The 26,574-nt window shown below is 50.8% G+C and overlaps 1 protein-coding gene across 6 annotated transcripts in view; it reads right to left on the bottom strand.

Moving 5' to 3' along the window:
• PDPK1 (3-phosphoinositide dependent protein kinase 1) overlaps window positions 1–26,574 on the bottom strand; it is a 66,104-nt gene that overhangs the window by 16,777 nt on the left and 22,753 nt on the right. For all 6 annotated transcript variants that reach the window (XR_008992301.1, XM_036920584.2, XM_057487645.1 and 3 more), the window contains 9 exons: window positions 24,694–24,960; window positions 19,388–19,430; window positions 18,988–19,125; window positions 14,003–14,147; window positions 13,321–13,418; window positions 5,898–5,973; window positions 2,636–2,704; window positions 2,350–2,446; window positions 1,249–1,422 (listed from right to left, as the gene is read on the bottom strand). Coding sequence is in view for 5 of the 6 variants with exons in the window: in XM_036920584.2 (XP_036776479.1) it covers window positions 1,249–1,422; window positions 2,350–2,446; window positions 2,636–2,704; window positions 5,898–5,973; window positions 13,321–13,418; window positions 14,003–14,147; window positions 18,988–19,125; window positions 19,388–19,430; window positions 24,694–24,960 (1,107 nt within the window). In the remaining variant the exon portion in view is untranslated. The remainder of the gene's footprint in view (window positions 1–1,248; window positions 1,423–2,349; window positions 2,447–2,635; window positions 2,705–5,897; window positions 5,974–13,320; window positions 13,419–14,002; window positions 14,148–18,987; window positions 19,126–19,387; window positions 19,431–24,693; window positions 24,961–26,574) is intronic.

The following is a 26,574-nucleotide window of genomic DNA, read 5'->3' as shown; positions in this document are numbered from 1 at the left end:
GACCCCAAACTATTCCCACTGGCCGTGTCTTGGGAAAGGCATCAGGGCCGACGATCTGGCCAGCATCTAGGGCCGGGGGAAGGAGTCCCGGGACTCAGTCTTCCACAGCCTGTGCGCACGGAGGCTGCGATGGCCCAAAGCCACCAGGGGACTGAGCAGGTCAGTGGTGAGCACAGATGGCTCTCCACGTCTGGCTCCTTTCAAGTTTGTACACAAAATATATTTTAGGACCAAAGAAAGGGGGCTGTGTTGTTTAAAACAGTGGGTAGGAGACATAGGGAATTCTTGGTCTTCAAAAGGTGATAACAGTAATTTTAACTTAGCTTTGGATGACTTTCAGAATGTAGATGCCCCCAGTCAACTGAAGCAGTGCTCTATACACAGTAACTACTTAGAACAAGCCACAACAACGGAAATCAAACCAGAAAACCGTACTTCCAATGACAATGGAACACTTGAATCATATTCAAATAAGGGGCGGCAGAGGGGATGAGGAGGTGATGACTGGAGGTGGGGGATGGGTGCACAGGAGCCCACTGGGCTCCTCTGTCTACTTCTGCATGTTTCACATCTTCCAGAAGAGAAGTTTAAGGAACAAAGTGTACTAAGACCCTATGCTTGAGGTCAAGCTGGTGACTGCAGCTTCCCAGACGCAAGGTGCTATGCCCCCTGGTCCTGGGCCATAGCCCCGCCTTGCCCAGCCATGAAAAACTGAGTGACCAGTGTCCATCCTCAATGTCATGTCTCCAGAAAGCTCAAAGCAGCAGCACCCTGGGCTCCTTTTGGCAAAATCAGAAGCATTCCAGAATGTCTTTAGATATACCACCGCAACAGCACCAGCTAAAAGCAGAAGATGGAAGCCTGCCAGGAGCCTCTGCCCCAGGGAGCCCGAGCAGAAAGGCAGAGGGTGCTGCTCCCACAGGCTCCGGCTCCTCCACCCAACATCTGGCTCTGGTTCCATCCCTTTGGGTCGAAATTAACTAGAGGAATGAGAAAAGGGGGCACACCCACTCTAGAGCCTCCCAGCCGGCCATCTGCCCCCCAGTCCCAAAGACTCAAACTCAGGGCTGCAAAGCGTTTGACCACCGAACACACCGAACGTGGGCTCCCCCTTCAGCCACTCACTCTGTGAATGGGAGCCCCATGGCCTGTGGGCACCAGCTCCCCGTGCATAGACAGCCCCTCGTGCCCAGTGTGCTGAGCAGGGCTCATCCTTGTATATGTTGCCCTGACAAGGAGCCGGCTTACATTTCCATAGCAGTCTTCGTCATCTTCCGACATGGCTGGTAAGTAGGCGGTGAGCTTGGGCGGCGTCTGATGGCGCAGGTCCTCCCATGTGATGGACTCGAAGAATGGGTGGGCCTTCAGAGGGGCATACCCTTCCATTTCTTCACAGCCCAAACGTTTTGTGGCATCTAAAACCTGGAAGAAAAGTCAAGGCAAGTCAGTGTCAGAGCTTAAAGTAATCTGATGAGAAAATGCCTTCTGAGTGGTTCACTTCTCTGTCTCCTGGGACTGGAGGGGCACTGACCCTGGTGGCAGGCAGGGGCGCGAGTCACCCTCCTGGATGGCATTCTCATCCCTCAAGCTTCTGCCCCTTCCTTCCCCCAAGTGAAATGAACCACAATCTCAAAACAAATGAACAGCAGCAGCAAGTATTCTTTTAAGATACACAGTTAAAACTCCTACAAGAAAAAACTGAACTTACTGGCTTGAATGCCAAAGAGAAAGAAGACTTCGTCTGGACGTAATTGTCAAAGGCAGGAGTAGCAAGCCCTGATCTCAGAGGACCCCACGGCCGTCTCCCCGAGGATCCAGACACACAGAAGATCAGGGGCCTTCCGTAACAGAGGGGACAGACAGGAAGAAGCATCACCCCGCTCCCCCAAGATCGAGTTAAGGGAAGGTCTAGAGCCAAGAGCACACAGAGGCAGGACGCTGAGTTTCTAGAACCTTTCCTGGGTAAATCTGCTCACCTCTGCTATACTCCCTGGGCTCATCTTTAAAGCCTTCATGGAGCTGACTCTGATGACACACAGATGTCACCAAACATTCACAGTGTCTGCCGCTGTGATACACCCAGCTGCTTCCAGCATCAGGGGACTTAAATGCTGTGTATGCTGGTGAGCAAATGCAAAATGACGCAGGGGTTTCCTGTTACTAAGGTCAAGAATAGGGCATGTGGAAATTGAAAAGGGCTTATAATGAGATGAGACAGGAGATACAAATCTATCCACAATCACTATCAGCCCAGAGACACCCTTTTATGAAACACAGGCAACTCCAAGAAAGGCCCTTTTAGGTTGTGCCTACCGGATCACCTTACCAGAGGGAAGGAAAAATATTTACCAGAAGTTTTTCCACAAGGTCTCTTGCCTTAGGGAAGAATTTTTCAGGGAAGTCATATTCCAGCTTAATAATCTTCTGAAATATAAGATATTCATTCCTGTAAAATAAGAAAAACCATCATTCCAGGCAGGGTCACACAACCTCCCCAGGACAGAGCTGTGGGACCATGGTCTCCCTCCCCCCACAGAGCCGCTCGCCTTGTCCTCCAAAGAATTGTCATAGAAGCCCCCTGCCTGGGCCCAGTGACTGGGCTGCTATGACGGGCTTGGAGGCGGGGGTGCCTTACCCGGCTCGGAACGGCGGCAGGCCTGCCACAAGCTGGTAGACTATGCATCCAAGGGCCCAGAGGTCTGAACTTTAAAGGAGGGAAACAAGGGTTCATGACATTTGTGAAATTTCATTGATAAGCACAGTAATTTCCGCTCACAAAGCAAGCTTTCTTTTTCCCTCCATGGACTTGCTGTGCAAAGCGCTGGCCTCCTTCATAAACATGGTAAGTATACGGTTTAAAAGAAACACACTGCAGTTCAAAATCTCCCTGAGTCCTCTCCAGAACCAGCTGGCGGGGAGCTGGGGGTGCTCCCCTCACCCCTGATGTCACCTCTGCGTCCCAGCCTGCTCGCTTTCACTCACTCTCCCCGAGAGCCACCTCAGAGCCGCCATGGCTCTGCAGATGCCACTCCTTAGTCTGGTGCTCTGTCCCCAGCTCAGCCCCATGAGGCCTCAAGATGCAACTGCTCCCTGCCAGCCACCTTGGCCCTCAATGCATCCAGGGCCCCTGGGTTGCTGGACACAGTTTCTGCAAGGGGCCACAAGTGGGCATGCTAGAAGACGAAAATGTGGGGTAGGGTGGCGACAAGGGGCCAGGTGCCGAGCAGGGGCTGAGGGTGAAGGCTGCGCCCCCACACCCGTCTTCCTACCACAGCCTGAAGTAGACGAGGCACATGATGTGGGTTAACAACCAACAGGTCAGAAAACTGGTCAGGACATGAAAATGAGTGAAGAGCATTTAGAAATGAACCTACATCCTCCTCAATAACTACCGTTTAGTCTCACTAAAATGGGGGCCACACGAGGCCAGAGAGAAGGGCCGGGGCCTCGGCCAGGACTGCTTCCACCGCTCTTATGGGTCGCCTCCGGGAGCGGCATGCCAGCAGGGCCAGCTTTTGAGCTAAGTTTTCACCCCTGTGAATTTCCTGAATGTTTTACCATCAGTAGGAATCTTACCATTCAAAACATTTTCTAATTTGATAAATGGTAAAGGGAAGCCAGTGTAACATTTGTGCAAAGCTGTATAGAAAGGATTTTTTTAAGTGCTCATTTAGACCAGGTCATTCCACATGAAATCCAAGCAGAGAAGCGTGAGGCAGCCCTGGTGCCACAGGGCGGACACCGCCGTCCCCACCAGGCACGTGGGAGCACCCCCATTCCCACAGCACGGGATGTGCAGCACACAGCAGGCACACCAGGCTGTGTAAAAAAAAAAAAAGAACACCACCCCAATACCCAGCAGTAAAGGCAGAGTGCAGAGAACTACATAAATGCACATGCTGGAGACCACATGCTGCTGAAGATGCCTGCAAATGATCTGAGTGACATGGGAAGAGCTCATTATGTAATTGCAAAGAGCAGGTTCAGAACTGGCTATTCAGTAGGATTCCAGTAATATAAAAAAATACATAAACACGTATAAAACACGTGGCAAAAAGTAACTGGAAAGACAGGCTGAATCATTATCTGTGATGGTAAGTGGGCTGGAAAACTGAGTGGTTTTTGTTCTTTTGGTCTCCATATTCCCTAAGAATTCTTTACAATTAGCTACGTATCACTTTTAGAAGCAGGACAAAAATCCTTAACTGTTCCTGAATCAATAGTCCAGGATGGAAACCTCAGCAGCACAAGAAGATGAATAGTTATGTGCCCCTCACACCCGCGCCTCCAGCCCAGCTAGCCCCTCTCCCACTCCCTGCTGCATCTTCCATGCATGGATAGGTGGACTTGGGGAGCCCCTCCCCTCCCTTTTCACACAAGGTGGCGACCCTGTGTCCTCCTTAGCCGGTCCAGTAGGGCCCGGAGGCCCCCCTCATCGGTGCTAAGAGCTGCCCCATCCTACAAGGAGACCCCAAAGCCAGGAAAAGCTAGTTCTCGGGCAACAGGGACATATACTCTGAGGATCTGGCCAACCGCATGCACCACCAGAGGGTTTCTCAGCCTGGCATTGAGAACGCCCAAGACCCCTCACCCCCACTGGGGGCATCTCTGCCCTGCAAGGCACTGGGCAGCATCCGGGCCTCCACCCACTAGACGCCAACAGCACTGCTGCCACCCCTGCCAACCTGTGACCTCAAAACTGTGTCAGGACATGTCCCTGGGGGCAGAATTGTCCCAGCTGGGAAGTCCTGACTTAAACGATGTCTGGCCCACAGTAAGAGCTCAAAATCTATTGACTGAATAGTTGAAAAACAAGGAGCCCAAAGACCATTAAGACACCTGAGTTTAACTTTTTAGGGCATCCTTCCACCCATCATTTCAGCCCCATGTCTCCCCTGACTGAAGGGATTTGTAAAAGCCATCAGGCCCAGAAGCCCAGAGCCACTGTCCCCAGAGCCACCTGCTGCACCACCACAGACAGTTGCCCCATCACTCCAGGAGGCAGCCCTGTGCAGCCCAGCAGCACAGGCCCTGACCATGCGGCCCTGGCAACTTCAGGGAGGGCACCAGGGGGCTGAGCGTCTGGCCTGTCCAGGGCAGGAAGAATCCATGAACAACTCAACCTCAGAAGCTGCTGCAATCTGGAACCATTTTCCGAAGTCTGAAACCCCAAAGCTGCTGCCACCTCCCCATCTTCTACCTGCCTCATGCCCACCCAGAACAGCCAGCCTCCCCACGCACCACGATGTCTCTCCTGGCCACTGGCACCCACCTGCCTTTCTTCCCCTGCCCTGCTGCCAACCCTTCTCCTCACTCCACACTTCTGTGCTTGTGAGCACTTCAGCTCCTGGGTCCTCTGACCTGTTCCTGCGCTTCTAACTCCCAAGCGGGGACCCCGCCAAGGCCTTTGACCCTGTGGCTACCACCAGGCCTGTGCCGGGTCTAAGCACTGGCCAGGGCTGGCTGAGCTGGCAGGGTGCTTGCTGGGACACTGGCTCCATCCCCTCCCACACACGCTGCCATCAGGGGCCTCTTCCTGCGCCCCAAAGAGCCCATTAACACTATACAGTTGGCCTGCGGCTGCTATCAGCAACCACCAGGTGCTGGAGCCAGGGGCAGCACCAAGGGTCCTGGGGCTCCAGGACACAGCAGGTGACACAGACCTGTCGGCCACCCTCTCCCCACTGAGCAGCTGTTCCTAAGGGAACAAGAGCCAGTCTCCAAGCGTAAAGCAGCCACTGCCCCGGGAGGGACACTGTGATAGTAGGGGGCACATGCGACCAGAGGAAAGCTCTGCTTAAGGCCGTGAAAGGCACTCTCCTAACTAGAACCTCACATGAAAACGTACTAACTCCTGTAGAGAGAAGAGGATTATGGATCAGAGGAAAGCAGGTTACCTTTTACAGGCCGATTTCTCTGTGAGCAGCTCTGGAGAAACATACTGGGCTGTTCCTACAAACGAGTTGGCCCTGGCTGATGAGAAGAGGCAAAAGGGAAGAGGTCACACTGAGACACCAAGTGCTTACAATAGGGAGCGCTGTGGTCACCGATCCCTGATCAGGGTGCTACGGTTCACATGGGTGTCAACTGGAGCTTTCTGTCAGCACAGTACTGTCCCCCCGAATCCAGACCATACACTTCTGAGAGCCTGCCTTGCCCAGGGCCCTCCCCATGCACCCCCTTCCTGGACCCTCTCCTCCAAGGGCTGGCTCAAAGGTCACCTGCTTAGTGACACCTACCCTGACCACCAGGGCAGCCCTACCGCTCGTCTACCTGGCGCCTCTCACCAACACCTGGAGGCACACTCACCCACAGCCCTGTCAGCATCCTGAGGACAGGGGTCTTGTCTGTTAAGTTCACTGTTGCACCTGTGGTGCCTGAAACAGCCCCGGATGTCTCCAGGGGCTCCACAGAGAAGCCCTGGGCAGTCTGATGGGACAGTGCTCCCACAGGTGGAGCACCCGCCCTCCAGAGACAGCTCAGCTCTGGGAAGCCCCGGAGGAGGGAAGCTGCAGAAGGGGCGTGGCTGAAGTCCTTCCGTCTTTCCTTCTCAAACCCGACCCCGGCTACCAGGTGGGGGGAGGCGCACTTCTCTTCCTGCGCTGACTGAGAGCTCTGTACTTATGTTGGCTTGGACCTGCCTCAAACAAACTGACAGGTTACAGCTACTGGGGTAAAATGCGACAGGCCCATGTTCACAGTTCACAGCTATGAATAACACAATAATGAATTAAAATGCAAGGGAGCCTAGGACCCACGGCCACACACTTAGGCGTCTGTTCTGGCAACGGCAGCCAGGCCATCCCAGCTCACCAGCCCCGTGCTGCCCTAAGGCCGCAGGGCTCCCCGTGGGGGAGGTCCCCTAACTGCTCTCCAGAGGCCTCCAAGGAGATGCCCTGGAAGAGAACACCTGCAAGACATGAGGCCAGTGTGCTGGCTCTTCCCCATCTGTGCCTGGGTGGGTCTCCGCTCCTCTCTGCCCCAGGCGATGCTGGATTCTGCAGCCCCAGAGCCAGCAGGAGCCCTCAAAGGGGGGCAAGAGAGATGGGTATTACCCCTCTCGTCCTGCCAGGCCACAGCCCTGTCCCACCACAGCAGGCCCCCCAGGCAGCGGCCCTACCCCCTGGCTCCCAGCGGAGGGGCCTGCAGTCCTGCCGCCTGCAGGTTTCAGCCCCGTTGCTCCTCTGGCCCTCTCTGTAACGGGGCCCCTTGGTTAAGTTATTTTCCTGTGAAGACTCTGCGACCACATGTGTGCCCTGCCAGGACCCTGCCTGATACTGCCAAGTACACTGAGGCGATTCATGAGAAGAAAACAACAAACTAAGAGCCAAAACCAAATAAAACTATTCGACCATGTGATGAATCAAAGAGATGCTCAAGAGAACATGATAGCCTAACGAATCAGCAAAGGTACAAAAGAAGGCAAATACAGTGTTGGCAAGGATTTGAGAAGGCAGACGCTCACAGTGCTGCTGGTGGGCAGATGAAATGGTGTAATTTTATGGGAGCAGTTTTTCCAATAAGCATCAAAGCCACAGAGAACAGGCTTGCCCTCTGACCCTGCAATTCCATTTCCAGCACCCAATCCCCATGGGCAATCGGTGCTATGACACAGACGACCTGGGCCGGCGGGGGGCCTCACCACCTCCTCAGGGTTACTGTCTTCACAGTAATATGCGTTGCTTCTGGGGGGCTCTGGCTTTTCAATGATATTACTAACACGAAGTATCTGCACATGAAAACACCTGACCATCGACATTTGTTGCCTGCCTTTATAATTGAAGATGTTCCATTTCACTGAAACGTTAATGAGAAAAAGAAAATGTTTCCCCTCCCGCTTCATGGATGGCGGCCTTTCTATCTGTGGCCACAGGATGAGAGCCCTGGAGGGGGCTTTACAAAAGCATAGGATGTAATCGAGTGACCTCCACCCCTCCCCCCGCACCTCAGAGATAAGCCCAAGGTCAGACTTCTCCAGCTACTGGAAAACCAGCACAGCATCCACCACTGACCAGCACTGCCCTCACTGTGCCCCGGCCCGCTCAGCAGTAGGCCACAGAGCTGGGGCCTGGGCTGGCTGTAGTCTCCAACCTCAAAGTGATTCCAAGAGGCTGCCCAGCACCCTGAGCCATGGCCCACTCTGGTCACCACAAACGAGTTAAGTCAGATGCTAAAGCCCTGGTGGGGAAGGAGGGACAGAGGACACCCACATTTTCTTCAAAGCAGAAAGTACAGACTGCTAGTGGACGCTCTAAACCCACAGGTGAAGCACAGCATACACACAACACAAAATGTGCTCACCTCTTGGGCAGGAGGTGAGCAAACTGAATACCCCAACATATAAAAAGGAGTACATGCGGCATGCCCAAGTGTGGTCAATCCCAGGGACACAAGGGAGCGTCACTGCCCAAAATCAATCAGTGTGTGCCACTGATCATTAGAATAAAGGACAAAAACCACATGATCATCTCAATAAACACAGAAAAAGCACCCGACAAAAATTCAATGCCCCTTCGTGATAAAAACACTCAACAAGCTGGGAACAGAAGGAAACTTCCTGCACCTGCTCAAGGCATCCATGAAAACCCACAGCGTGCGTGTAAGCCAGTGGAGGACCAGCAGCTCCTCCCCCAAGATCAGGAACAAGATGAGGACATCCGTTCCCACCATTTCTGTTCAACACTGTCCCGAGTCCCAGCAGGGCCACTAGGCAAGAAAATGGGATAAAGGGAAATGGGCATCCAGGTGGGAAAGGAAGAAATGAAACTGTCTCTTAATTCCACAGGACGTGCTCTCGTGTGTAGGAAGTCCTGAGGAATCCACTAAAAACTATTACAATTAATAAAGTCCAACTAGGTTTACAAGACACAAAATCAATATATGAAAATCGACTGTTATTTCTATACATTTGTAATGAACAATCTTGAGAATAAAACTAAGAAAACAATTCCATCTACAATAGCCTCAAAAATAAAATAAAATAAAATAAAATACTGGGAATAAAACTTAACAAGCGCAAAGCTCATGCACTGAAAACTATAGAAAAAATTTTAAAGCAATTTAAAAAGGTCTATAAGTAGACATCCTATGTCAAAAGATCAGAACACTTTAGGATGGTGAAACTCCCCAAACTGATCTATATGTTTGACACAATCCCTATGCAAATCCCAACTGGCTTTGACTGAGCAGTGTTTTCCAGGTTCACCCATGTTGTAGCATCAGGACTTAATTCCTTTTTAAGGCTGAACAACATCCCAAGGCGCTGACAGACACCACGTTGTTTGTCCATTCATCAGCTGATGGATGCCTGAGTTGTTTCCACTTTTTGGCTATTACGGATAAAGCTGCCACGGGTGCAGGTGCACAGCTTTTCACGTGAGCACACTCTCAGGCCTCTTGGATATATACGTAGAAGTAGAACCGCTGAGTGATGAGGTAACTATGCTTAACCTTCTGAGGAGCTGCCAAACTGTTTTGCAAAGCCACTGTGCCACTTGACATTCCCACCTGCAGAGCATGCACGTGCTAATTCCCCACATCCTTACCAACACTTGTTTTACGTCTTTTTGATCATAGCCATGCTAGTGGGAGTGAAGGGGCATCTCTGTGGTTTTGATTCACATTTCCCTAATGAAACTGAGCACCTTTCTTGATTACTGGCCATTTATTTACCTTGTTTGGAGAAATGTCTACTCAGACCCTTTGCCCATTTATTAGCGGATTTTTGTTTATTTTTGGTTATTATGAGTTTTTTGCATATTCTGGACACAATTCCCTCATCAGAAATATAATTTGAAAATATTTTTTCCTATTCAGTGGGTTGCCGTTTCGCTTTCTGAATGGTTCCAGAACAAACTAGTTTTTAAACTTGACATAGTCTAATTTATCTGTTTTCTTTCTGTTGCTTTGTGCTTTTAGTCTTCTGAGAAACCACTGCCTCACCCATGGTCATGAGGGACACTTCTACGCTTTTTTTTCAGGTTACAGTTTCAGCCCCTACCTTCAGATCCAAGCTAATTCTGGTATATGGTAGGATGTGGAGTAATGATGTTCTTGACGAACTGGCCATCAGTGGAGGACGCTGCCGAAGCAAGTCATGGTTTCCCAAAGTGGCAAACACAGGGGAAAGAAACAAGCATTTATCCCATTTTTCCTCCATAATTGATACCACCCATCAACCAAATAGTTGTTGAGGGGAAACATCTTTAAAGAATAATTCCAGCTCATGAATGAAAGAATTAGACTGTGACCCTTCAGCATTCTCTGATGAGTTAATGGACCTAGGCCATGATGGCTACAAAGGACCACGGAGATGACTGGGTGCTACGAGCTTCCTACTGAAACGCACCCCACCTCCACCTCCAGCCTTTAGTGGGAGAGGTTTGCACTTGAATGTGATCGAGTGGCCAGGTCCACCTCACAATTTACAGGGTGCACTGATGAGAAAGGAACACATTATATGACTCCACAGAGATGCAATCAGCAAATCCCAAGAAGCTCCAAGACAAATGACCTGGTTTCTTCAACAGACCAGAGGGAAAAAATAAAGATGAAAGGGAAAACATAGATTAAAAGAAATTTAAGAGGCAAATTAGCTAAGCTTAATGTGGGAACGTTATTTGAATCTTGATTCAAGTAAACCACCACCAAAAAATTATGACAACTGGAAATTTAACAGTTGAGTTATGGACATAGGTTTCCAGACACAACCCCCAACTCTGAGCCTCTGGGGCACCCTGAAACCCCTAAGCCTCTTGCAAAGAAGGCAAAGGTCAAGGACAGGGCCACAGATGAGGGGCCTACTCTATGTTAGCTGCCCTTACCCAGATATGTCTGTGTGACACTTGTCCAAGGTTAGAAGTCTCAAGTCCTCTATGCCAGAAAATTCTCATCAATCCCACATGTGCCCAGAGACATAGGGACCACTCTGAGCGGACAGGCGAGAGAGAGAGATGTGGGGCTCCCCCACTTCTGGGGGCAACCAGCTGGGACAGAGGCCCATGGAGGCAGATGACCTGCTCCTGCTAAAAGGGAACAAAATGCACTCATTGCACAGCTCTGAAGCCCAGGCCTCACTGCTAACAACACTTCCCTTCTGGAACTGTTAAGGTTATTTGGGGGAACCATCACTGCACTAATGCAGGAGTAAATTCAAGGATTCTGAACTACGTCAAACAGAAAATGAGAGTAAGTCACTAAAATCACTCACTCACATAATTATACGTTTTTCCCTTTTCCTCTAAGCCCTCTAAGAAGGCGGGTGGGTGGGAGAGAACTCATCTAAGCATACAAGCAATTCTCCCTTGTGCACAATGTAAAGACTTTTAGCCTCCTGCTTCCAGAAAGAAAGGAGAGCAGGTTTATTTCACTATTTCACCCAAGATTTGAATTCTTACATTTTTTAATGACTACAGGACAACAGGAGTAGCCTGTACCGAGTATCAGATTTGAAAGGGAACTTACAGGAAGGAAAAAGAGCAGTGCAGGCCTCAAGGTGACTGACTCCCAAGGCTGAATTGGGGCCCCCACAGCAGCCGGTGGCTTGTGTCAGGGGAACCGTGAGATGACAAGGGGCCTGAGAAGAACATTTGGGGACATGGCAGTTCCTGTTTGGTTCGCCTGCCACAGACAATGCTTAAGTTATGGGCTATAACACATCCTAAAAACAAGGTTACAGCCAATAAAATGTAACATGCAATAGCAATAAGTCAATCAGATCATCAGTTCTGGGTATCTCCCAAGCATTAGAGACAGGGCTTTGTGCATCTCTAGGCGAGCAGGCCACCCATCCTCAGATGCCCCCAGGGGAAGGAGAGAAATGGAGCTTCAAAAGGCAGGCAATGGGCACCAGGACTTGTTGAGAAATAAGAGCATCTTCCTGGATTGCCCATTTGTTTCAGCCCAAAAGGCTGGTCCTCTGGGGTTCTCACAAATCCCCACTTCCCAGCTGCTGTGATGGTGACCCAACACGTGTTCACAGAGGAAAGCACTGGCAGAATCTCCACAAGAACCCTCAGTGTGAAAACAAGGGCTAGAAAATGCCTGAAAAGGAAAGGGGGTCCCAGGGAGGCCAGCAAGGCCCCTCCCGCAGCACTGACATGCCCCTGCGCTGAAGGAGCTGCCACCAGACAGGCTCCCGGCTAAGCCAGAGGGCTTTTCTGAAGAGCCAAGCTCCTGCCCCCACCGTGCTGGGCCCGGGTCCCGTGGCACGAGAGTCGCTGTCACCAAGTGGATGCTTCCTTCCAAATCCTTCCCCCGAACAAAGCCTGTACTCACACCCAGCACACCTGCTCCCCTACACTCTCACCGGGGTCCTTCTCTTGTGGGTACCCACAAGCAAGAGGTGTGCACACTGCACGGAGGCCCTGAGGCAGCCTCCTGGGTCAGGGCGGCTCTGATGGTCACACTTGTCCCAAGACCCAAAGTTCCCTTCCAAGGTCACTTAATACTCACACAGTGAGCAATCTTCAGCTTCCCCAAAACCTCACAATAAAGGACTATATTGTCTCTACCACAACACCCAAAAACAATTTTCTGAAGTTAAATTGCTATTCTTTATGCCCCCAGAGTTTATAAGTATGATTTCCATTCAATGAACACCTGAAGGGCAGCAAGCTGTCCCCCGAGATGCCCCCTGGCCAGCTAAGACACCCAGGACGCTGTCAACAACTCCTCCTCAGGTGATGGAGCTCACAACACAGAAGCAAGCACTAGGAGTCACCCTAAAGGACAGCAATCGGGAAGGTTTGCCATCGTAAATGCGCACTCAATGGGCAGGTAAGAACCAGCCCTGACCCGGTCTGCGATTTGCTGAGCCACTACAGTCAGCACGCCTGGGCCACCACTGGCTGCTGTGCACAGGAGATGGGAACAGAGAGAGACAGACAGTGGGATGGATACAGGGACAGCATCAACAGGAAGAGCTGGCACTGACTCCACTGGGCCCCCACACCTGGCCTGGGAGACCAGGAGCAAGGTGGCACCCCGCATCTCCAGGGAGGCAGCTGGGGGATGGAGCCCCAGTGGGCACTTCCAGGTGCTCAGGAGGACCTGTGACAACACACAGGGCAGCTGGCCACCCACCCAGCCCCCTGGACTCGAGGCAGTGGCCTAGCTACAGGTGGCCTAGGGGGTCCCGTCCACCCACTAGACCAGGCACATGCTGTGTGGGCCTTCCCGTGAAAGCTCCACACATTTTATAGACCCCACATAGCACACGCTCTTGTCCTGAGTAATGCATTCATGCAACCCAGCATATTTCTGAGAAGCTGTTCTGGGCTGAAGCCCTGCATTGAGATCTGCTGGAAATGGAACACACACCTTGTTTGCTCTCTGGGGACAGTACTTTTGCTGTTCCAAAATCTGTGATCTGGATGTGCATGTCTTCGTTTAACAAAATGTTTTCTGGTTTGAGGTCCCTGTGAAAGTAGATTTTTCACATTTGAGATGAAATATTTAAAACAATAACATTATTACATCTAAACTTTGCTGAAAACAAAGTGAACTGATTAATACTCTTAATCTTCACAAACCAAGAATGTGAGTCTAACATGTTCACACTGAATAAATGGCAACAGCACACAACAGGGAAATTCACACCACACCACTTCATAGCTGATCTGTCATTTTACAAACTTTTTATTGAACAATAAACTATCATTTTTAACCCATAAACTAAAGAGCTTTTAAACCTACTGTAGTCATGATTTCACAACACACATAAATCAACCATCACACTGTCCCCTTAAACTTAGTATTTCTCAACAAAACTGAGAAAAAGTGCTTAAAATGGTAAATTTTATATTACATGTATTTTACCACAACTTTTAAAGATCAGTAAGAAAGAAAAGCTTACTTGAACACCTGCAGTTTGACTTCACTAAAAAGTCAAAGAAAATGAGAGCAGAAATAAGCAAACACAGAAGCTACAGGTGACAAAATAAAAGCAGAGCCAACACAGCCAAGAGAAGTGCACAGACCAGCGTGGGCCCCAGCCTGGTACCTGTGAATGATGCCCTTGCCGTGCAGGTACTCCAGTGCAGACACCATCTCAGCCGTGTAAAAGCGGGTGCAAGTCTCATCAAATGAGCCAATTTTGCGAATGTATTTAAGCAGTTCTCCATTTTTGGCATAGCTAAGGCCAAAATCTAAATATCGCTCAGTTAAGGAAGAGTATACAAGTCATTTTTTCAAACTAAGCTTAACACCCCAATGGGAATATTTTTAATTAATGAAAACTGAAGGAACCTGTGGCTTGAGGCAGCTGCCCCTCTTGGAGTCAGGCCCTGCATGGTCAGAGTCCCTAGCCCCAGCTCCAGGGCCCCAGCATGCGTTTCTCGCGAATACAATGACTCACACCTCCGCTCGCCTGACTGCCCCTTCTGGGTCCCACCAGCCCTGGGCTCAGTGAAAGGGAAGATGCCACAGATAGTGGTCAGCTGCCCTAGTGCCCCTCTGCAAGGCTAAAACAGGGAAGTAGTCTACTAGGGTACAGCCTCCCACTTGCACCACACCAGGTACACATTTCCTGCACACGTGTTCCACACGCTATACTGAGTCAATTCATGAAAGGTTTCTCAAATCAGTGCTCTTTTCTACGTATGAAGTGACAAGTTTTATAAGACAGCTATGCCATTTTATGACCTTCTTGATTCAGTCTATTTACTGGGCACCCATTTCAAGAAGCCACCACTGCAGAGTGATTTCATTTCTGTTCTTTCTTTCCAAAAAGGATTAAAGGCCATAACAATAATGGGATCCCATATAACTGCCGCCTCCTGAAAACACAGAACATCTGGGCCTAGAATGGAAATCTACAGGCACTCTGCTGCTCCCTGGCAGCCAAGGACATGGTGACCCAAGTGCTCACCCACCCCAGCACCTGGCTTGTATGCCACAGCTCTATGTCCCCCACCACGGAAGCAGCCTGAACCTCCAGCAGTGAGGACAGGCCTGGGTGGGGGAGGGACCAGTTCCTTCCAACTAGGAACCTGAAGCAAAACACACACTTCCTTTGAGGGAAAGCAAGGATCTGTCCCCTCCGTGGGGAGGACTGGTTCCTGTGATGCCCCTGCCAGCAGTGTGAAGATTCATTCTCTGACCCCCAGCAGGGGCTGGGCAGGCGGCCCCTCAGGACCAGCACAGGGACCTCAGCATAGTGCCAGAGCCACAGCCACAGGCACAGCACCTCTTCTGGCCTCATGGTCTGCCCCGTATCTGACTACTCCCTGAGTCCCTGGTCCCTGAGTGAGGAAACACTTCTAGTTCTCTGTTCGGCTGGGGCACTAAGGTGACTGATGGGTTTGGAACGTGCCAGATGTTGAGGATCACAGCTCCAAGGCTGGGCTCTGTCTGACCTCATGTTCCTCCCGAGAGGTACGTTCAGACCTCACCGATCTGCCACATCCTAGAGCACATCAGCCTCCCTTGGCACAGCCAGCACCCTAGGGCAGCGAGCAGGTGGCTCTTCTCGCGCAGGCCGGAGTCCGCGGCAGAGGAGCGCAGGTCAGGCCCGCAGCACAGCTGAGCCTGCAGAGCCCAATGCCTGCACTCTGCAGGGGAGCCTCGCCCAGAAAGCTAACAGCTGACTCCAGGTCGCAAAGCCATGGAGGCACAGGACTGCAGCCCAGCCTCCAGACCCAGTGCACTGCTCCTGTCCCCACGCTGGGAGAGGACAGAGGATGAGCAGGTGCAGGGTGGCAGAAGAACACAGACTAGCAGAGCAACAGCCTCTGAAGCCCTGCAGCCTTCATCCCCACTGGATGGAAGGCGCCCCGCTGCCCGGCTCCCAGTGCTGCACCGTGGGAGGGAAGGCTGGCACTCCGTAGCTTCTCCGAGCTCGGCTCCCCTCTCCTAGGCACAGAGACTGAGTCTGGTTGAGCTGAACCTCCAGAGGGCGAAGAGGCTGCCAGCACCCAGGAAGCTGCATGGATATTCCTGCCTTTAGGCTGTGGTGGGGGTGTCCCCAGCTCTGCCTCCCCTGACCTAAGATTGGGTTTCCCCTGCGGCTGCTGTAGGACCTACTCCCCTCCCTGACGGGTGTACTGCAGCTCAGTGGAGGCTGGCGCCCGCACTGGAGTTTTTCTTCAAGCAGTGTTTCCTTTATCTCCCAGAAAAAGGCCCAGAGGACTTGAATGAGGCAGAAGCCCTCAGGTCTCACTCCTGTCAGAAGCAAGTGAGCCTCAGCAACCTTTGTGGACTTCGGAATTTACCTTAAAGACTGAGAGCAACAGAAACCATTGGACGAAAACTTACAGTCTCTTCTGCCTGCATAACTCTGGCCAAACCCACCTGACATTAGACAGCAGGCTCATTCACCCAGACTCTGAGCTGTCTGATCCCACTGCCTGTGGTCTTGAGAGATGAAGTATGTGCAATCTGTCAGAGCCTCACAACCAAGACCCCCTGTCCTTACAGGAAGTCCAGGCCTGGGCCTCCAGAAAACCTGGCAGCCAGAGACCCTATGAGCTCAAGGAGGAGTACAGTCAGAGGAGTTTCAGAGAGTTTCAGAGAGCTCAAGGAATGAGGGCTCCTGGAGGCTTCAGAACAGCCACGAAGAGGCCTTCCTCCAACACTGATGGCTGGCACAGGAGCAGAGACAGCAGAGAGATGGGGAAGAGGTGACAAACATCCTGTAACACCTGGAACAAACCTACAAGGAACCCCCCACCCCATTCCCTTAGCTACCAGCCCACCCTACTGCTCCCCTACACAGCAAAACCCTGGGCAAGAACCCATTCTGCATGCTGGCTGCACCCCCCCCCGCCTCTCTCTTTTGAACTCTCCTCCCACCTGCCAACTGCCACTGCCAACAACTTGGACAGGGCCCAGTCCTCAGCTCAGGCCTGGGCCCCATGCACTTGACCACCTGGCAGCACCTGGCCAGGCTGCCAGCACCCTCCACGAGCAAGTGTGTGGTCTTGCGGCCCAGGCCTCTGTCCTCTCCACTCACTGGCAGCACCGACCCAGGCCTCAGAGGGCCCCTCCTGCAAGCGTGGGGACCCCAGCTCCCCAGCTATGTGCCTCTGTGGCCGCCAGTCTGCCAACCCCTCTCCAATCGGATCTGCACGCTGCCGACTCTGTGGCGCTCTGGGCAGCCACCCGGCAGGCACCAAACACCAATGCCGTGTCCCCCAAGCCTGGCCTCTCCCCTAGTCTCTTCCCACTCAACTGCAGCACCCTGTGGGCCCAGGCCCCAAGGCCCCACACCCAGGAACCACCTTGATGCCATTCTCCCTCACCTAGTTCACTCACAAGAACCCTCACTTGCAGCAGCCAGACTCAGAGCAAAGAGCCGGCCTGGTCAAAACCCTCCCATGCTCCCTGCCTCACTTAGAAGAAAGTTCAACATTCTTGCCAGGCGTCTAAGGCTCCAGCCATATGGCCCCTGCCCCACTCACGTGTGCTCCTGCCCCTCTCCCTCCGTCCAGGTGTCTGGCTGGCACTGTCCCTCACGGCACTGAGCTCACACAGCAGCCCGCTCCAACACTCCCTCACTGGCGCCCGTCCCTTGGTCGGCTCTGCAGGTCCTGATCGTTGGTGTGCACCTAACGCCTCCACAGACACAGCTGCATGGGGACAGCCCTTTCACCTCAGTCACCAGCACATTCCCATTACCTGGCACTCACAGGACTTCTCAAGAAATCAAAGAACAAATTGAGCTGACAGATGAAAGAGCCAGAAAATGGTATTACAAAGGGAAGAAGATAGAGCAAAGTTTTAACCAGAAAAATCTACGGATGAAGAGGAGAGACAGGGAGGGGAGGGAGAGCTTGAGGAAGTGGGAGGATCTGGCCCCTCCCAGGCGGGACGGGGAAGCCAAGCCTCACACAGGACCACAGACCAGCTCTGCAGGTGGTGGGGTGAGGGGAGGGGGCTCCAGAGACCTGAAGACAGGAGGAAAAGGACAGAGGCAGAGACTAAGGCCTAAACCTGGACCAGCCCTGAGACGACTCCATCTGAAAGCCCAACCTCTCAGTCGGCCCAGCAGGAGCCAAGAACATCTAGGAACAAGGGCAGAGGCACCAGGCAGACAGGAGCTGAGCTAGCCTTGGTTTGGAAGGACTGCAGGAGGCTGGGGGTGAGGAGAAACTGGCTGGCCTGGCCGAGTAACGGGCAGGCCCACAGATAAATGGGATGACACAATCGTGTGGCCCATCCTGACAGCCCCACTGTCCCGCCTCAATGAGCCCTAGGCAAAAGTAAAAGAGAAAAGAGAGCGCTGCAGGGTCGGAGGAGAAGTCAGGGAGCATGAGAGGCCCTCGAATCAAGCAACCAGGGTCTGCTGGAGCAGCAGCTGGAGGAGCATTCAACACAGCCCTGGAGAGCCAGAGGCACTGGGGGATCAGAGATACCCATAGGCAGAGATTGCAGACTCGGGTGATGCCATGAGAAGGGCAGGAGGGAGGCCAGAGGGCCCAGGAGAGGACAGTACCCTGGGTACAGGGAGAAAGGGTTTGGGCTCCTGTGGGTCCCTCCATGGACTTCTCACCTGGGGCCTAAGCATGGTAAAGATGCTCCTTCCAACAGGACCCTGCATCCAGGCCAAAGAGGGCGAGAGGGACCTGCCTTCCAGGAGCCCCAGACACTCAAGGTCATTACTCCTCTCTCACTTCCCTGCTCTGAGTGCAGGACTGGACACCTGATAGATACTCCAGAGATAAGAGTTAGAGGATAAGGGAATGCCTCTGAAAAATGTTTAGCAACCATGGGGTTAAAATCATAACAATCCTTCAGATACGATGCTTATCAATAAAAAAACCTCAAAACCATTTGTGATCTCCCTTGATGTTCTACGACTACTTCAGTGAATATCAACTCCAGAGGTTCCCAAAACAAAGTCAGGTGAATTCATCTCTATTTAGATATGCCTCCACGTTCCTTTCCAGGAAAGGGGCAACTTGTGAAAACAAATAACGGGGTCGTGATTCCAAAATGATAAGCGGTCAGTAGTGTGATTTCAGAAGGCTTTGACTGTTCAAAGGATACACAGCTTTTCATCATCCTGAAACGTGAAGTAAAGTTTAACAAAGAAGGGGTGATCCAGGCGCGACATCACGTCTCTTTCTCTGGTTACATATGGGACCTTGTTCTCTTTGATAATGTGACGTTTCTCTAGAATTTTAACTTAAGGTAAGAGAGAAGCAAGTTACTACATTTGGAAATGGCAAGAAAAATACTAAAGGTAATTTATAAAGGTTAACTGGTATAAATTAAAGTTTTTCATTAAACACACCCACTGGTTAATTATGGTCTCTAAGACCAACAGCGTCCTATCCCTTGAAATCAGCACAGAAACCTCCAGGCGTCAGGCAGCCAAGTGGCGGCAAGCCCACAAGTACACTATCCCTGCATCCCAGACACACAGCTTGCTGCAGTTAGTACTTACTAGCATATTCCCTTGAGGTTGCCAGTTCTCGGGCCAGGACAACCTGGTTTGGGAAGAGAAGGGGGAAAGAGAAGAGAAAAAACATCCACTGTGACCAGGGCATTGAGTCTCACAGGTCCCCATGAACCAACCACACAAGTGGTGCCCTGCCCCCACCATGACTTTAGGGTTAATACCTGAAATCACATTAACATATTCTGGTCCTGTGCTAACAAGTATCGCTGCATGTCAATGACTGAGTTAATGTGTTCTAACAGTTAACAGCAAACACACGTATCTCTTGGCTGTTTTCAGAAGGTTCTTGGTCAGCTGCCAAGTTGCCATGGTGAAGCACACACATTCAGGAATATCCTGGGCTGGTGCAATGGTCACGCACAGAAGGAAGATGCAGCAAATAATACCTACACAAGTGGACCCTTGGAATTTCTTCAAAAACCAGTTTCTAGAATATGTCCTCAGTATGTGCTAATTACAAAAGCTGCCCTGAATTTGGACTTTACAAACACAGCCACCCCTTGTTTACTGTGCTTTGCTTAACTACACTTTGCAGACACTGCGCTTTTTACAAACTGAAGGTGTGCCAACCTTGTGTGGAGCAAGTCTATAGGCAACATTTTTCCAAAATCATCTGCTCACTTCATGTCTCTGTGTCACCTTTGGTAATTCTCAAATACTTCAAACTTCTTCATCACTATTATATTTGTTAAGGTGTCTGTGATCAGTGATCTTTGATGTTATAATAATTATTTGGGAGCACCGTGAACCACGCCCATATAAGACAGCAAGCTAACCAGTAAATATGTGTTCTGCTTCACTGACCAGCCTCCTCCAGTCTCTCTCCCTCTCCTTGGGCCTCCCTATTCCCTGAGACACAACACTGAAATCAGGACAGTCAATAACCCTACAAAGGCCTCTAAGTGTCCTTCACCAAATGAGTCGTGCATCTCTTGCCCTAAATCAAAAGCTAGAGATGACCGAGCTTGGTGCGGACAGTGCGCCGCAAGCGGAGACAGGATGCTCGCCCCACTGAGCCGAGCAAAGTTCTTGAAGGAGATGAAACTGCTGCTCCCGGGAACACACGGATGATGAGAGAACAAAACAGCCGCGTTGCTGACGTGGAGGAAGCATGAGTGGTCTGGACAGAAGATCAAACCAGCCACAACAGTCCTTAAGCCAACGCCTGACCCCGAGCAAGGGCCTGACTCTCTTCAATTCCACGAAGGCTGAGAGGTGAGGAAGCTGCAGAAGGAAGCCTGACGCCAGCAGAGGTTGGCTCCTGAGGTTTAAGGAAAGAAGCCGTCTCCGTGACAGAGGAGCCAAGGTGAACAGCAGGTGCTGATGGAGAGGCTGCAGCTCAGATCACTAACGAAGGTGCCGAGCTCAACGACAGTCTCCGTGTAGACGAAAGCAGCCCTCTACTGGAAGAGGCCATCTAGGACTTTCACAGCTGCAGAGGAGGCGTCAATGCCTGGCTTCAAAGCCTCCAAGGACAGGCTGACTCCCTCGTGAGCGGCTAAGGCAGCTGGTGAATGCTCACTGACCATTCTGAAGATCCCAGGGCCCTTGATAATTATGCTCGGTCCGCTCTGCCTGTGCTCTATAGATGGAACAACAAAGCCTGGATGGCAGCACATCTGGTTACAGCGTGGTTCACTGAGTATTTTAAGCCACTGTTGAGACCGACTGCTCAGGACAGAGGACTGCTCACTGACAGTGCACCCGGTCACGCAGGAGCTCTGATGGAGACCAGCAGTGAGAGTCATGCTGTTTCCATGCTTGCAGCCCGTGGATCCAGGGGTCATTCTGACTCTGAAGTCTAATTATTGACAAATTACATTTCGTAAGACTCTAGCTGCCACAGACAGTGATTCCCCTCATGGTCTGGGCAAAGTAAACTGGAACCTTCTGGGAAGGATTCACCATGCCAGGTGCCACTAAGAACACTTGGTTCATGGGAAGAGGTCGAATACAACACTGACGGGAGTTGGCAAGCAGTGGATTCCGACCCTCATGGGTGACTTTGAGGGGTTCAGGCCCTCAGGGGACGTCACTGCAGATGGGGTGGCAGGAGCAGGGGACCTAGAGGTGGAGCCAGAGGCTGCAGCTGACTTGCTGCCTCTGGCGCTGACACCAAGGGGCGAGGGGCTGCTGCTTATGGATGTGCAAAGGGAGTGCTTTCTGGAGACGGAGCGGCTCCTGGTGAGGACGCCGACAAGACCTGAATGGCAGCACAGCACTCAGAACATCACCTAAACGCGGCTGATAAAGCAGCGGCAGGGTCTGAGACGACTGACTCCAGCTCTGAAAGAAGCTCTCTGGACGGTGAAATGCTATCAAACATCAGCACAGCTCCAGAGAAATCGCTCCTGAAGAGAGTCGATTGATGCATGAAACGTCCCTGTTGTCTTACTTGAAGAAACTGCCACAGCCACCCCAGCCTGCAGTCACCACCGCCCTGATCAGTCAGCAGCCATCAACACGAAGGCAAAACTCTCCACCAGCTAAAAGGTCACGACTTGCCTAAAGCTCAGGTGATGGGGAACATTTATAATAATGCAGTGTTTTTAATTAAGGTACATACATTGTTTTTTCAGACATAATGCTATTGCACATTTAAAGACTACCGTCTAGTGTAAACTTAACTTTCATATGTTCTGGGAAACCAAAAAATTCCTGTGACTCACTGTACTATGATACTCACTTAATGGTGGTGCTCTGGAACCAAACCCAGTGTCTCCAGATGGGCCTGTGACTGTTAATTTCACTTGATGCCACTGAGGTATCATCAGCACTGTCCCAGCCATCGAGGGCACACGAAAGTAAACCACAGCTCAGAGAGTGCTGCCTCCCTCACAGGATGCAGTCACGCTCCTACTGTGCCTTCTCTGCAGCACACTCAAGTCCTGTGTTCAAAACCCACTTTGGAGACAGAGTGCCAATGGGGTATTGCACAACACAGGAAAGGCCTTTCTACACAAGCAAATGCTGGGCACACCTGAGCACCAATTTGCAAACATACGATAGCCAGCTGAGTGGCATGGGGGTGTCCCCACCACTGCCGGCTGGTGCAAGCATCTCCCCTAAGTCACCTTCCAAAGGGAGGGACAGCCAGAGGACCAGAGAGCAGATGAAATCCTGCCTGACCCCTGGGAAATCCCCAGGCCTCAGGAGGCCTCTGACCCACGGTTGGGGGTTACCTTCCATCATGGAATTCTCCAGACCCCTCAGGAGTGACCCTAGAGGAGCACGCTGTGAAGCACCCGCAGGTACTAGGAGCAAGGCTACCCTCCACGTACTCAAGTGGACAGCTCTGTGAGCCTTCCAGAGGGGCGCAAGCCCAGGCAGTGAGGGGAGTGAGCTAGGGAAGGACTCCCCTTTTTAGGTTATGTATTTATGCGATATTAAATTTCTTCACAGGAACACATACTAGCTACCTAAGTAGAAAAAAGGAGGAAAAAGTTGTTAGGGAGTACTAACATTAGTGGGATCCTTCCTGAAGGAGGCATGTATATATTCTGCCTGCTGTGGGAATTCAGCAGTTCGTGTGCTGGCTTCCTCAGGTGTGCATCCCTCCACATCACTCAGGCTGATGGCAGGGCTGCCCCAGGTGTCATGATCTTCCTCAGGGAGCCAGACGGCAGCAGGCCAGGTCTCCCAGCTCTCCAGCACTACGCTCTGCCAAGGGACGATCCTGCCCAGCCTGGGAACAGCCACTTGTCCCCCACTCCTCCCCTGGACTAATTTTAAGAGGTCTCTATTTCAGGAGTGGTGAGGACCTAAGGGTGGCACATAAAATTCATGAGCCTGGGCTGCAGGATCCCAAACCCCACCAGGAAGGCGCCTCCAGCTCATGGGGCTGCTTTGCCCAGGCACCTCCTAGCACAGGGGTTCCACAGGCACAGGGGTGACATGAAGTATAGGGGGAACTTTACAACATCAGAAGTATGTCACCCAGAAGATATGGTGTCTACTTTTACCCACCATGGAAACCCAAGAACATGGGAGAAATTCACAAATACATCTTCACCTTCTAGTCAAGATAAATGTCCAGTGAAGTACGCTGGGAGAGGTGAGAACTCCTCTTCGACTGGACTCTAAGTAACCCTGCCAGCTCATTTCAAAAGATTTCTTTTTTCTGAAAGGATCTGTGAGTACAGAACCACTGGGGCTATCCTCAGAGTTGACGGTTTTTACATGAGAGCATAACTTTTTCATAATTTAAACGAAAACTGCCAATAAAAAAATCTAAAGGTGTCAAGGGAGCAAACATTCTCATTAGTTAAAATGACTAGGGGCACGCGGGTGAGCTTTATTTCATGTTCCTCTGCATGTTCTGAAATCTTTCACAGATGTCAGAAGAGAAAAGGGAAACAAATTTCCCAGAAGGTTCCTTCACAAAGGCCAGCCAAGAAAGACCTCCCGGCGTGAGGAGCCTGCAAGGCCACCTGGAGAATCTGCGGTGCACACTGGCCCAGGGCGGAGCACACAGAGGCGGAAGTCCATCTTTCTGTGATAGCGCAGATTTGGACTGGGCACCCCGGCCGGAAGGCAGGTCCTCGGCCGCCCCTGTGCCTGCAGCCAAACTCTGGCCCCGCCGCGGCCACATGGGGCTTCCGCCTCAGCAAAGCAGCTGCTCTGACCCTTCATTTCCTTGCTTTAAGAGGGAAAATATCACAAGACAGGTAAAATGTGATCAGAAGAACAGCAGTTACCCTCAGTGTGACCTGACAGTGCTGTGATAATATTTGTTTATGAAACTGAGGACCCTACCATCTGGGGGCCAGCAGGTCTTGGGTGCAACTCTAGCAAATGTTGAGGGTGTGCTGTTTTATTAACTTCTAAGAAGTAACAGAGAGGAAAAAAATAGAAAAAATAAAAAATAACAGAAAAACAATAATGTTGTTAAATATTTCCCTAAAACTGAAGAGATACTAATACCAATACTAACTCTCAACCTAAGGTACAGAAAAGCTTCCCAGTGCCTTGCTAATGGGATACGACAGCCAGGAATTTAACTTGCTGATGCCTGGTTAGAATAAAGATCAACTGCATTTTTTTAAATTTAAAAATGAGATCAAGAGACACCTTTTAAAGCTTTCATCCAGAAGATCATGGCTTAGATATTTTAACCACGTGATCTGCTTGGTGGTAACCAGCCCCAACTTGCCCTCATAATGGGAGGAACGAGGGGCCTGAGACCCTCCTCTAGGGAAGACCACCACCCTGGTGTCTGGGTCTCCAGCTCCAAGCCCTGAGCAAAGTCAGCCTTCCCAAGGAAAGCACGTACAACAGCGGCATGTACTCACTGTTGAGAAAGAGCCTTCACCAAGAATTTTCCCAAATTTGAAGTCTTCAGGCCGTTTCTTCCGAGGCTGTGGTGGAGGCTGTGTGGTGTGCTGCCGGGAGTTGGTGCTCGGACGGGCCTCGGCCGTGGTGCTGTCCATGGTGGAGCCCTGCCTGCTGCCACCGCTGGGGATGCCGGGGGCCGGGCCGGACTCTGTCTGGGTCCTCACCATGGATGGGGATGGGCAGGCACATAACACCACGCTGGACTGAATAGGAACGGTGTCATACTGGCGACACAGGAAAAAGAGGTAAGATTCAAAGTAGCTTACTCTCCTAACTGTTCGTCAACTAGTGTTGACCTTGTTGAAACACAAACACCAAGCACATGGCAGGCCGTCTGACATTCTGCCTCACAGCTCAGGCAGCTGCCTCCTCTCATCCCAGCCCACCCTGTCCTCCATGCCCACCACCCCACTGACCATCACTCATCTGCCCTCCCCTCTTCCCTCAGCACTGCGTGGTTCTCCAACACCCCCCTACCGTGGCCAGTTGGTCTTCCCATCACTGCCCGGCCGCCTGAACACCACGTGTGCCAACCCCTGTCCACAGAGGAAACCAGTCCAAACCCTGTAATCATGATGTCTCCTGGCCCAGAAGCCCTCCCTTGCTTACCTACCACCACCTGACATAAAGCTGGACTCACAGAGGTATTCAGTGAAAGCCTGAAAGAAGAGACTGGCTTGAGAGTACATCCCCCTCCTAAAGAGAACTTTCACCTGGCAGTTCTGGGACACAGGCATATACCTTCATGGAAGGAAGAGTCCAAGAACTGCTGACTACACATAAAAGTTACAGCTGTTTAAAAACATGCTTCTCAAAACAGATAGTAGTGGAATGATTGGTTAGCAATTTGGAAAATAACTGATTTTGAACCAAACTGCTCACTACACACCGAAGTTACTTCCAAACCAACTAAGAGCTATAGGTTTTTAGTTATTTATACAAATTAAAAAATTTAACAAATCTAAAAATTATTCAATACAATCATATTAAAATCCCAGCCAGCTTCTTTGCAGAAACCAATATGCTAAGCTTAAAATTCATATGGAAATTGAAGAGATACAGAATAGCCAAACAATCCCAGGAAAAAGGACCAAACTGAAAGACTCACACTACTTGATTTCAAAACTTACTACAAAGCTGCTGTAATCAAAACAATTCGGTACTAGAGACAGACGCAGAGATGCTTGGAACAGAGTCCAGAAATAAACCCTCAAATGTATGGCCAACTGGTTTTTTACAAGAATGCCAAGACTCTTCAACAGGGAAGAACAGTCTTTCAACAGATGTTGCTGGGACAACTGGAAATCCACATGCAAAAGAATCAATCAACTCAGATGCCTTTCCCACATCACATACAAAATTTAATTCAAACAGATCACAGATATATGTACATGTAAGAACTAAAACTATAAACCTCTTAAAAGGAAAATAGGAGTAAATCTTCATGACTTTGGCAATGGTTTCTTAGATATGAAACCAAAAGCACAAGCAACCAAAGGGGGGGGAATATTAAAGTGACTTCATCAAAATTTAAAACTTGTGCTTCAAAGGTACTGCCATCAAGAAGTGAAGAGACAACCTATAGAATGGGTGCCAAATCATGTATCTGACATTCATTGTATCCAGTTCAGATGAAAGAACTCATTCAGATCCATAAATCATCAAGACCTTTAAGGAAGACATGGACAAAGGATACAGGCACTAAAGACCTAAGCAACCAAGAGATGGAAATGTACATAGTGTTCAAAGTGGTTGAAGCCCCCAGAAAGAGCACTGTTCACTTTTAATTACAGGGGAGGCTGAGGGGTGAACAAATAGGTAAGAGTGATAACCAAACC

Source organism: Manis pentadactyla, chromosome 10 (genome assembly GCF_030020395.1).
Source record: "Manis pentadactyla isolate mManPen7 chromosome 10, mManPen7.hap1, whole genome shotgun sequence".
Lineage (NCBI taxonomy): Eukaryota > Metazoa > Chordata > Mammalia > Pholidota > Manidae > Manis > Manis pentadactyla.
Note: the sequence above shows the minus strand (reverse complement) of the source record. Positions and strands in the feature narration are given on the sequence as shown.